Source organism: Lagenorhynchus albirostris, chromosome 4 (genome assembly GCF_949774975.1).
Source record: "Lagenorhynchus albirostris chromosome 4, mLagAlb1.1, whole genome shotgun sequence".
Classification (NCBI taxonomy): Eukaryota; Metazoa; Chordata; class Mammalia; order Artiodactyla; family Delphinidae; genus Lagenorhynchus; species Lagenorhynchus albirostris.
The window spans coordinates 46656616-46669366 of record NC_083098.1 but is presented as its reverse complement, the minus strand read 5'-3'; the positions used below and the strand labels follow the sequence as shown (position 1 = coordinate 46669366).

The 12751-nt window shown below is 38.2% G+C and overlaps 1 protein-coding gene across 1 annotated transcript in view; it reads right to left on the bottom strand.

Moving 5' to 3' along the window:
- The window catches only part of CCDC158 (coiled-coil domain containing 158), an 83559-nt gene extending 78052 nt beyond the window's left edge, over positions 1-5507 (bottom strand). The window contains exon 1 of the mRNA XM_060147214.1: positions 5438-5507. Within this exon, the coding sequence (XP_060003197.1) occupies positions 5438-5507 (70 nt within the window). The remainder of the gene's footprint in view (positions 1-5437) is intronic.
- Between the last annotated feature and the right edge of the window lie 7244 nt (positions 5508-12751).

The window sequence follows — 12751 nt, the reverse complement described above, 5'->3', positions numbered from 1 at the left end:
ATATGAGTTCTAATGAATCCTTGGAGTCAAGGGGATCATCTAGGGGCAGCGTACAGAGTGAAAAGAGAAGAGGATCAAGCAGAGCACTCTGAGGAAATATTCACGTTTAAAAGGAAGACAAAGGAGGTAAAACCCAGTAAGAGTCACAGAAGACACACGAAGATTTTCAAGAACCACCGCTGGCTTAAACTGAGGGACAGAGACAGTATGAGACGGAGAGAGGCTTTTCTACAAGCAGGCTGAGAAAAGCCACCCAGCTGGAAACACATGCTACCTTTCATGCAAAAGGGAGGAGAACTCAGAGTCAGACCCGAGAGTCCAGTGGATGGTGCCAGGAACCATGGAGACTTATCCCCAGGCCTGGGTCCTAATCCATCAGCTAGTCCTGAGTGGTCAGCCTGTGCCCAGCTGGATTTCAGAACTGTGTGCATATGTGCTTCCAGACATATGTGCTTCCTGTTTACTGCTTCCTCAATAGGAGTGGACAGTGGTTATCCTGGGCCTGGCTACCATTGCATGTTGGGTGTCACAAGTCTTCAGATAATGAGGAACTCTACTCAAGGAGCTGTATTTAAGGGATTACAATTAAGGAGTTTCATCCATACTTGAATCTAATTTAGGTAAAGGTATTCTGGCCTTTCAGGGAGTGCTGTAGTGTGATCAGGCTATTAGGGGCCTTCTTAGGAAAGTGAATATATTTTGCATGTGAGAGAAATATAGATAATCTGTGACCAGAGAGTAAACTTGCAGTGGTTTTAAAATATGTCCACATATTCTTTGCTACTCCTCCCTTAAACAGGTGGAGGTTAATTTCCCTCTTCTTTGTAAGAAAGGAGAAACAAGAGTGTATGTGTATGTGTATATGTATGTACATATATAGATATGTGTGTATGTGTGGCATTTGCTTAATTTTGCACAAAAGAAACACTGGAACAATAAGACAGAATCTCATGAAAACAGCTATCTATAGGAGTATAGGGATGGGTGGAAACAGAATGGAGAAGATAGGGATGGCAGCTAGACTCTACTGAATATACCTTTTTATAAAGTTTTCACTTTTGAGCTGTATACATGTTATACATATTCAAAAAATAAAATTGAAAACTAACAGAAAAAAATAAACCTAAGTGTACAGTAAGTTGACAACATAACCTCACAGAGAAAATAGTCCCTTTCAAATAACTTCAGAACACAGTACCCTGACTGCACGTGAACTTAACTTAGCAGGTAGGCTGTTAATATAACAGGTGTCGTTACAATTCTGAAACAATTTTGTGTGTACCGTGTAAGAGAGAAAACAAGTAAACACACTGAAGTTGTTGGAAACTTGAGTTTTCACTGTAAGGGAAATACAGATATGGAATGGGAGGAAGATGAGGAAGAACTCTGTGGTACTGGATTTGAGAATTACCAGTGTGAACTGAAGGGAAAAAAATCTAATTCCAAGCTTTAGACACTGAACACTCCTAGACACGGTGACACTTCAGCAGCAATAAGCACACGAGATCTTGGTGTGTGAATACTATTTCCTACTAGAAGGAACCAGGGCTCTTTAGTGAATAGCTGATTCCAGGCCTGGTGGAACAGGAGGAGAAGTACAGCCTGGAACATTCTGATGTGCCAGAAAGTAATGAAGTGGGCCATGTTTTAAAAAGACACAGAATTGGCTTAAAGGGGCTGGCCAAATTTGGTACAACTGAGCATCAAAACAACAGTGACAACAATACATTATAGCACTGTGAATTAAAAACAACCTATGGATCTAGAGTGATAATAATAAAAGAAAAGCTTTTCTTTCCTGAAAAATGTAGGTTAATAACTATGGTGAAATTAGAAATCATCGGGCTTCCCTGGTGGCGCAGTGGTTGAGAGTCCGCCTGCCGATGCAGGGGACACGGGTTCGTGCCCCGGTCCGGGAAGATCCCACATGCCGCGGAGCGGCTGGGCCCGTGAGCCATGGCCGCTGAGCCTGCACGTCTGGAGCCTGTGCTCCGCAGTGGGAGAGGCCACAACAGTGAGAGGTCTGGGTACCGCAAAAAAAAAAAAAAAAAAAATTAGAAATCATCAATGTAATAATTGATTCAGGCAAGGATCTTCAATTGACGCTAAAACCACTGAATGGAAGGTTATTTAGTACTAGGATATTCACAAGGTCTCAAAGGGCCATCCTATAGGTTACTTATTTATTGTAAAGGAGAAAATATGACTGTAAATTAGCAGGATCTGGCATTATGTGTTCCCTAAAGTATGATGTAAAAGTATAAATTGTCACCTATGTAAAACTCTTGCCAAATGAGTTTCATCTGAATCTAAACATGAGAAACAATCAGAAAAAATCTAGAATGTGGAACATTCTACAATACAACTGGTCTGGACTCTTAAGGAAAATGCTGTGAGAAACAACAACAACAAAAGGAGGGAGGATGGTTACAGATTTAAAGAGAATAAAGAGACCAAACAACAAAATACAGTGCATGATCTCTAGATTTTTTAAAACGCTAAGTAAAACTTTTTTTGGAACAACTGTGGAAATTTAAATATGAATATGAATTAGATTATAACTGCATAGACAGTAATTTCCTCAGATAAAAGGATGTGGCAATGTAGGAAATCATCCTTTTTCTAAGGAGATGCACATGCAGGTTTTGAGGCATGAATAATGATGCCTTCAACTTCAGCAAAATGAAATATAAATTGTAGGCATAGAGATAAAGCAAATATGATAAAATGCTGACAACTGGTGCATCAGTTGAAGGGTATTTAATGTATTCAACGTACTATTTTTTCAGTTGTTCGACCATTTTGAAAAAATTCGAAATAAAATGTTGGGCAGGGGGAAGAGTTCACTGCATTTGGCAAAAAAGAGGAAATCTAGTCATTATGGCCAGAGTAATTTCATTGGAATACTAGGTTCAAAAGTCCTAAGGCAGTGGTTCACAGAGTGAATGGATGGTGAAGATGTGGACACGTGAACACAGACTTGTCTTTCAGACGGCACAGCTGTGAAGGAAGAAGGGGCACGGAAGGCGCAGGTTGAGGAGAGGTTTTCATTTTTGTTGTTTTGGTTTGTTATATTTCCTTGTTAGTGGTTTTAGGCTTGGAGAGATTTAGCATGTTTACTTTGATGGATAAGTGCAAATGGAGAGAGAGGGACTGAAGATATCGGAGTGAGTGGGGCCCAAGACTCTGCAGAGATCCTGGAGCCAAACCTCCGAGGAGGCTGAGCTGCTGCGAGCGGGGGTGGGAATTAAAGCATGAGTAGCAAATTAGGAGGGTACCTCCTCCACGGAGCTATGAAGAGGCACGGACTGTGAAGAACAGTGAGTCTTAGGGGCAGCAGAGGAGAGGGTAGGAGAATGTCAGCCGAATGGCGTTATTTTCTCTGCAAATCAGGAAATGATGTCATCTGAAAGTGAGGAAGATGGTGGCAGAGTGAGGGGCTTGAGAATGGTGTAATTTTGAAATAAGTGTGGTGAGAAATTAGAGAGAGAACTGGCTAAGATTAAGAGAAAGATTCCTCAGCAGCATCGGGGGCCCAGCTGAGATGGCAAACTATGACTCTCAAGTGGCAAATTGGTGGAAAATCCACATTTGTGTATTTTCTTCCAGCAGCCCAGGACAAAAATGGAAAAGGCAGTCAGCCTGAAAGGACTGGGATTCTCCTGTAAGAGTGCAAAGAAGAATAAGAGAAAGAGGAAGTTGAGGATATTGGCAAGTGATAAAGAAAGTGAAGATAGGAAGAGGTTGATAGGTTAGGAGAAAATAGCAGAAGGTAGAGCAGCTGTTCTCAGCCCTTGTTGTAAACCAGGAACACAAGGAGAGCTTTAAAAAAAAAAAAAAACCAGTGGTGCCCAAGCCCCATTCCAGATCTCCCGAATTAGCCTCTCTAGGTGTGGTTCTAAGCCATTTAAAAGTTTAAAGTCTCAAAAAGTGGTTTTCACGTGGAACCATGGTTGAGAACCACTACCTTCATGAGGCAGAAAAATAAGTGTTGCAGGAATAAGAGAGTGAGAGTGCTAGAAGATAGCAGGCTGGATTCCAGAAGTCCAACCGTTCTTGGCAATAAGATCCAAGATAGGAAATTGAGTAGCTAGAGTACAGGTCAAAACAATTAGAACTAAAAAGGTGGAGAAGCCGTGAGTCTAAGATCTTAGACGGGTCGTCCATGAGGGCGATGGTATTACGGGATGATGATGTGCCTGGGGAGGGAGAGACAGCCCATGAGCTAAGTGCTCATGTCCCTGAGGATGAGGGATATCGGGTAGGTGGGGAGGTGAGCAGGGTTGATGGGTATAGTAGGATGAAGGTGACAATGGCATGAGCGTCCTAAGGAGCAGAAGCTTTTACAAAATAAAGGTGCCAAAATAAAAGTTTTCAGCACTGTTTCACTGCGCTTAGAAACGGTGAAACAACACCTATAACTGAGAATAAACTCTGGCTGCATTCTTTCAGATGAGACAGACATGACAGGGAAAGCAATTACGGCTGTGCAGGTCACCTGCCTGACTCCAAGATAATCCATTCTCTGTCCTGCCCCTATTCTGCTGTGTGTTGTAGAGAACTTCTTTTCCTAGGCCCCGTTCCCAACTTGTTTCCAGGACGGTTCGCAGTGGGAGGTACCGGCAAAAGACCAGAAGGCCAGAGGAAGGGAGAAGCTAAGGGACCGCTCCTCTCTCCTGCCTCTGACAGGCTTCTGGCAGTGAGGGGTGGCTTCAGCTTCCACAGGCAGCCGTCCCCATGGCTCTAGCTCCTGCTTGTACCTACGCCTTATGACAATTCCCATTCTGAGGGTCCTTCTAGCCCAAAGGCTGGTAGCAGCTTCCTACAGTGGCTCATCTCTGAGCCTTCTCAGCTCTTTCAACACCTGTGTTGTCAATTCCCTGTATTAAATGTCACCTATTTATTCCTACTGTTTCTGTTTTCCTGCCTGCTCTCTGTTGACTGAAATAATTTTCATCAGAGTTGATGGGGGGCCTGAACTAGGACAGCAGTCATGGGAATGGAGAGGGCAAATGCACTCAAGACACATTTCTGAGAATAGAGAAAGCAGGACTTGGTACCTGACTGGATGGGGGGCGGGGGCCGTGAGAGAAAAGAAGTCACCATGATGCAGAATTGGGGCTTAGAGCAGACCGAGGAAGAGAAGGCATTTAGAGAAACGTGGCATGTGCTTAAGTTCCTCAACTTGAAAACAATCTTCAAACCAAAAAATAATGTAAACACATGCTAAAAAAATAGATATGCTATTTTTAAAAGACTAAACAATTTCTTCCTCATAAGGCAGAATTATAAATAATCTGGTAAACATTCATGAGCAAGGTCTGTGCCTTGCACAGTTAAAATCAAAACATACTGAAAAAATAGCAGCTTGAATGAATATTACGAAGACTGCTTAGTTCTAATTTTTTTCCCATTTTGTTTTATAAAAATTACTTACCTGCATTGGATGTAATGCCACTACTTGATAAAAGATCCTCATTATTTGAGTCACAAGGGTTTTGTTCCATATTAAATATTTGCTACCTCTTCTTAGAGATCTTGAAATATGAATGCTTCCCTATTTAGTTCTTTTAGTTCTTATCTAGAAAAGACAGAGATTCGATCTTTATTAATAAGGTATTACATGAAAAAAGTTCATAGAGGAGGAACTGACTATATTCACATTTGAAATTTAATAGCAATTTTTCACCAGGAAAATATTTACACAGAAATATTTTATTATTATCTAACATTAATAAGTGAAGAGACTCTTACTGTAAAATTTATTGATTTTAAAGGCCAAGTGGCTTATTAGAGACAATCTAAAAATAAAAAACTAACACTTTAATTATTATGATTATTAGCACTCTGATTTGGGGCAGAGTTTTTCCTCTTCTTAAGTCTCTCTCATCACGTTACATTGTCAAATAATGGAAGAAGACATTTCCTCAGTAAAAAGCCACAAATTCGGAAAAGACATCACAAATCAGCAAATTAGAAATCATTAATAAAAGGTAAAGACTTCTTTGATATCAAACAGGGCTCGTAATTTTAGATTAGGCCAAGAGGGTCTTCTGGGTTTGGAAAACACTGGTGGCCTGATTCCAAATCTCCTTCTCATCCTCTGAATATCCATAAAATCAACAGGAACCACAAATAAATAAAAGCACATGGGCTCCAAGCCTTCAGCATTCCCAGAAGACAGAGAATACCACAGCCTTCAAATTGTCTGTAAGGAGAGGGAAATTTTTTTCCAAAAGTTCTCCCATATTCTACCAACCAGTACTGCAGGCCTGTGAGTATGGACAACAGGAAAGGAGAGGCTGAAAAGACTGAAAAGGAGTAGAGGACTGCGAGGAAGCACAGAGTCACCCCAGAAAGTGAAGAAGAAAGGCCAGGTTACTAAGCACAGGACGGAACATGATAGTCTGTAGCCCTGGCTATGCAGTAAGGGCTTGAAAGTGGGTGGGCACCAGGAGTGTCAGCCTCAGAGAAGAATGTTTCTGGGGGAGAATCAGATATGGAGACATGGCAGTCAAGGGAAGAAGGAAATGAGAGGGGAAAATTCAGGAACCAGCAGAAACAAAAAGAAGCAAGATATGCCAGTGCTCCTTCTACCCTTCCCACCCAACGTCCCCACCACCATCCATAAAAGGGAACACGTAGAAGATGGCTCTCTCAGACAAGGAATCCTGTCCACTAAATGAATAAAAATAGATAAAAGTAGAACACATCCATACAAAACTACAACAAAATGTCAGAAAATGTGGATAAACTCTTTTTTGCCTATGAAGAGTCCCCCCATACCCTCCCCGCCAACAAACATGAAGTCAAAGAAAATTGTAACACAACACTCCAAACTGAACTAAATATTCTCAAGCAAGCATTTGGGGGTGATTAAAAGTCACCCTTGAATGAGAATTGTAAATGTAAGAACAGAAGTGGACAAGAAACAATGAAAAAAGCAAAAAATCAGGAAGAAATGAAATGAGAGTTGATTAAAGTAAGGAAAGAAAGAAAAGAAAAAGACAAAATTATATCAGAAATGAAGACCAAATTACAAAGTACACAGGGAGGAGAGACTGTAATGTAAACTTAATAAAAGGCATTGAAGAAAATCAGGAAAACAACCAAGAGGATGAAAACTGAGATAAAGAAATAAAAAGGGTGGGAGAGGAAGTGAATGAAATGGAAGACAGGCAAAGAAGGTTGAACATAATTGGTGTCCCTGAAGAAAAAAGTCAAAAAAAAATGAAACAGAACTATTATTTAAAATAATCTAAGGAAGCTTCCTATAAATAAAGGAGGATCCAAATCTACACATTTTTCATACTAGGGAAAATCGAACAAGAATGATCAACTCTGAAATATATCCTAATAAACCATGTTAAGACTTTAAAGATTATGAAAAAATCCTCAGGGCCTTCAGGCAAAAAAGATGAAATAACATACAAAGGCAAGAGGATTAGAATGGCATCAGATTATTCAAAAACAACATACAAATCAAGGCAACAGAAGAGCAGCATTTTCAAGAAATCTAAGGAAAGAAAGTATTGATTTAAACCAAGGATATTATACCCAGCCAAGATCTTCAAAAGATTCAAAGACTCAGAAAAGCAGTTTTGAATGCACCAGAACACTGTACATTAAGTGCCCCTTCTGAGAAATCAACTAGAGGGAGTGAAGCTTCATCCAACCAACAGATGACCAGCAAATGTGGCCAAATGGTAACAACTGGTGAAAATCTTGGTTTTTCTCTAGGTTTTAAATTTTCCAAAATAAAACTTGGGAAAAAAGATGAACATTTGAAAAAAAAAAAAAAAAGATGACTGGGAACACTGAAAAAAGACTGATGGTGAACATTTAAATATTCAGTTGCAAAGTTGAGACTAAAACATGGGTGGGATAATGGCACTGAAGAATAACATATAAATATTATATGTGTGACAATGGAGAAGAGATGTAACTAAAGACGGGAAAAGAGAAAAAAAGGGAAAGTAGAATGCCATTGGTTGTAAAAGGTACCATTTAAAACTGACAAAAAGAAAAAGGTAAAGAAAGAAAAAAAAGGGGGTTATAGGTGCAGTATAGAAAGTACTAAGGCAAAGGTAACCACTAGAATAAAAATACAAATCTTCTTAAGTGACAAAAGAATTTTAAAAAGAAAAAGTAAAGAAGAAACACCAAATAAACACAGTAAATATAATACTTGCAGTAATTACACCAGAAGATAATAACATAATAACACTGTGACAGAATTTAGACCAAACACAACAGTCACATCAATAAACCTGAAGGGACTTAACTTGCCTATTCAAAGAGAAGTATTTTCAAATTGGCTCTTAAAAAAATTTAACACTGTGCTGTACACAAGAGGACACTAATAGGCATAGATTCAAAAAGACTACAAATAAAGTGATGGACAATGATTTGCTAGGCAAATGAAAGCAGTAAGAAAGCATGGGTTGGCCATACTACCCAAAGCAATCTGCAGATTTAATGTGATCCCTATCAAATTACCCATGGCACTTTCCACAGAACTAGAACAAATAATCCCAAAATTTATATGGATCCATAAAAGAAAGAGAATTGCCCAAGCAATCCTGAGGAAAAAGAACAAAGCAGGAGGCATACCCTGACTTCAGATAATACTACAAAGCTACAGTAATCAAAACAGCATGGTACTGGCCAAACAAACATATGGATCAATGGAACAGAATAGAGAGCCCAGAAATAAACCCACACACCTATGGTCAATTAATCTTCGACAAAGGAGGCAAGGATATACAATGGGATATACAGTCTCTTCAGCAAGTGGTGTTGAAAAGTTGGACAACTGCAGGTAAATCAATGAAGTTAGAACACATCTTCGCACCATACACAAAAATAAACTCAAAATGGCTTAAAGACTTAAATATAAGACATGACATCATAAAACTGCTAGAAGAGAACATATGCAAAACATTCTCTGACAAAAATTGTACCAATGTTTTCTTAGGTCAGTCTCCCAAAGCAATATAAATAAAAGCAAAAATAAACAAATGGGACCTAATCAAACTTATAAGCTTTTGCACAGCAAATGAAACCACAAATAAAACAAAAAGACAACCTATAGACTGGGAGAAAATATTTGCAAATGATGCGACAGACAAGGGATTAATTTTCAAAATACATATATAAACAGCTCATACAATTCAATAACAAAAAACAAACAACCCAATTGAAAAATGGGCAGAAGACCTAAATAGACATTTCTCCACAGAAGACATACAGATGGCCAATATGCACATGAAATGATGCTCATCATTGCTAATTATTAGAGATATACAAATCTAAACTACAATGAGGTACCACCTCACACCAGTCAGAATGGCCATCAATAAAAAGTCTACAAATAATAAATGTTGGAGAGGGTGTGGAGAAAAGGGAACCCTCTTATGCTGTTGGTGGGGATGTAAATTGGTGCAGCCATTATGCAAAACAGTATAGAGCTTCCTCAAAAAACTAAAAATAGAGTAGCCATATGATCCAGCAATCCCACTCCTGGGCATGTACCCAGACAAAACTCTAATTCAAAAAGATACTTGCACCCCTATGTTCATAGCAGCACTATTTACAATAGCTGAAACATGGAAACAACCTAAATGTCCATTGACAGATGAATGGATAAAGAAGACGTGGTATACAATGCTATACAATGTACAATGGAATATTACTCAGCCATAAAAAAGAATGAAATAATGCCATTTGTAGCAACATGGATGGACTTAGAGATTATCATAATAAGCAAATAAGCAAAGTCAGTAAGAGAAAGACAAATACCATATGTCTTATATGTGGAATCTAAAATATGACACAAATGAACATATCTAGGAAACAGAAACAGACTCACAGAAATAGAGAACAGACTTGTTGTTGCCAAGGGGGAGGGAGGTGGGGGAGGGAAGGACTGAGAGTTTGGGATAAGCAGATGCAAACTATTATATATAGGATGGATAAACAACGAGGTCCTACTGTACAGCACAATACTCAATATCCTGTGATAAACCATAATGGAAAAGAATATGAAAAAGAATATATATATATGTGTATGACTGAGTCACTTCGCTGTACAGCAGAAATTAACACAACACTGTAAAACAAATATACTTCAATAAAATTTTTTTAAAAAGCATGGGTTAAGATCCTGATACCAGACCAAGTAGTCCTCAAGCCAAAGAGTATTAAATAAGACAAAGGGCACTTAAAGTTAAAAGCTGCATTCCACAGTAAAGATATAATACCTCTGACTCCATGTACCATGTAACACAGCAACCACTAAGATAAAACATAAATTACAGGAAACGCAATAAGAACTAGAAACACAGTAATAATGAGAGACTTTAACAGGCCACTCAGTATGAGATAGGTCAAGTGGCCAAAAAATAAGTAAGGATATAAAAGATTTAGATGAAATAATCACTAAGGTAGACTTTTTGGATATATACTGAACACTACATTTTGATAATAGAGACTATACCTTCCTCTCAAGTGCACATGGAATAGTCACAAAAAACAATCATACTTTAGGGCACAAATAAAAGATCAGTAGGTTCCATAAATAGAAATGTTACAAACATCCACCTCTGGTCACAATGTAATAAAACTAGAAAATAAAAATAAAAGTAAAACCCAAAAGCAAAAAGGCCTTTCCACTTGGAAATTAAAAGGCCTTGTATTAAATAACTCATGTGATAAGAGAAATATAAACAGAAATTTAAAAATTTCTGAAAAATAATGACAATGAAAGCATTACATATCAGAATCTGAGATACATTAAAGCAATGCAGGGACTTCCCTGGTGGCGCAGTGGTTAAGAATCCGCCTGCCAGTGCAGGGAACACGGGTTCGAGCCCTCGTCCAGGAAGATCCCATATGCCGCGGAGCAACTAAGCCCATGCACCACAACTACTGAGCCTGCGCTCTAGAGCCCAGGAGCCACAACTACTGAAACCCGCACACCTAGGTGCCCGTGCTCCGCAACAAGAGAAGCCACCGCAATGAGAAGCCCGCGCACTGCAACGAAGAGTAGCCCCTGCTCGCTGCAACTAGAGAAAGCCCATGCACAGCAACGGAGACCCAACGGAGCCCCCCAAAAAAATAAATAAACAACAGACTAAAAAAAAAACAATGCAAAGAGGAAAATTCCTAGCCTTAAACACCTATTTCAATTTTTAAAAAAGAATGATAATAAGTGAATTAGATTTCTAACACAAAAAGGTAGGGGGAAAAAGTATAACAAAAGAAAGCACATGGTAGGAAATAATAAAGATAAAAGCAGAAATTAATGAAGAAAACAGAAAAACAACAGATCAAATTAATGAATCAGAATCCTGATTCTTTAAAAAAATATAGGCAAGGACCATCAAAATGATGGAAAGAGGAAGATCACTTATAACATACTGCTTACCATTTTTACATTAATGCACAATGTAAGCATAGTGTTAAATTAAAAAAAAAAAACTTCTGAGCTAAGAAGAATTTTTGTTGAACAGAATTCCTTTTTATTTCACTCACAGTTTCTCCCTTTAGATTACTGAGGTGCCACCTGTCAAAACAACAATTAGATAAATTCTACCTTAATATGTTTTGTGCTATCATTTTTAGGAAATATGTAGTAGGTAGGGAGATATTGCATAAAGAATTATAACAAATGGAATGTTACTCAAGATTGCTAGGCAATTTAAATGTTCTAACAGAAGGAATTGCTATTTGGGAAAACCTCTCATTTAAACAAGTGTTATCATGAATGTCTGCTGTATAATTTAGCTTACACACTACAGTGATGCATTTGGGGATTCTTCAGGATGATGAAAGACAGTAAGAAAATGTAAATTACTGAGTAATGTTATTATCATAAATTAGTTAGATCAAAAGCATGAAGGAATGAGCAGGACAGGCTGAATCAAAGCCCAGCATTGCGAGACCATACACTAATCCACTCCGCTTGATACCAGAGTTCTGGGTATCAAGAAGGAAACAGAACCTACAAGCAAGATAAGCAGAACGGGTACTAGAAGTTGGAGAAAAGAGAAGAAAGGAAAAGGTCTGACTTCAAATTATTCTGATATGGAAACCATGTTCTACTTTGGCATAAGATGATGATAATAAACTCATTAATTCAGTATCCACTGATTGTTGGTAGGATATTAGGAGCCACAGTCCTTCAGAGGGAAATTTTTTGCTTAGAAAATTAATAAAGAAGACAGCACAGGTTTATCTACTTAAACAAGAATTTTAAAACCATTTATTTGTAAAGATGCTTAGCACTTCTACTTGTCAATGCTGCTAGCTATTTTATGTACCGTAATGAAATCTGTCTTTAAAAAAGTATTTGTAATCTAGATTTTCACTATTTTAGACTGACCAAATCATTAAACTGGTCAAATCATTCAGTGTTTCTCTACTTGCATTGAATTGTAAGAACTGAAAGATAATTCCTACTTTCAGGCATAAAACTTATTAAATTACTAAGGATTCCTGGGAAAAGAAAGGTTTTTTTGTCTCAGTAAGTCATAAAATTGTGAAAACGCTGCACTTTGTTGATTTGGGGATCAAAACATGAACTTACATGTGTCTGATTTAAATCTCTGAGTAAAGTACACACATAAGATCTTGGCCTCTTCTAGTACACTCAAGATTTATTAAGAACAATTCTACCTGGTTTAAAATTATGAACAGGTTCACATTGAAAGGAGCCTTAAATTTCTGACGAATAATATCTAGGTAAAGA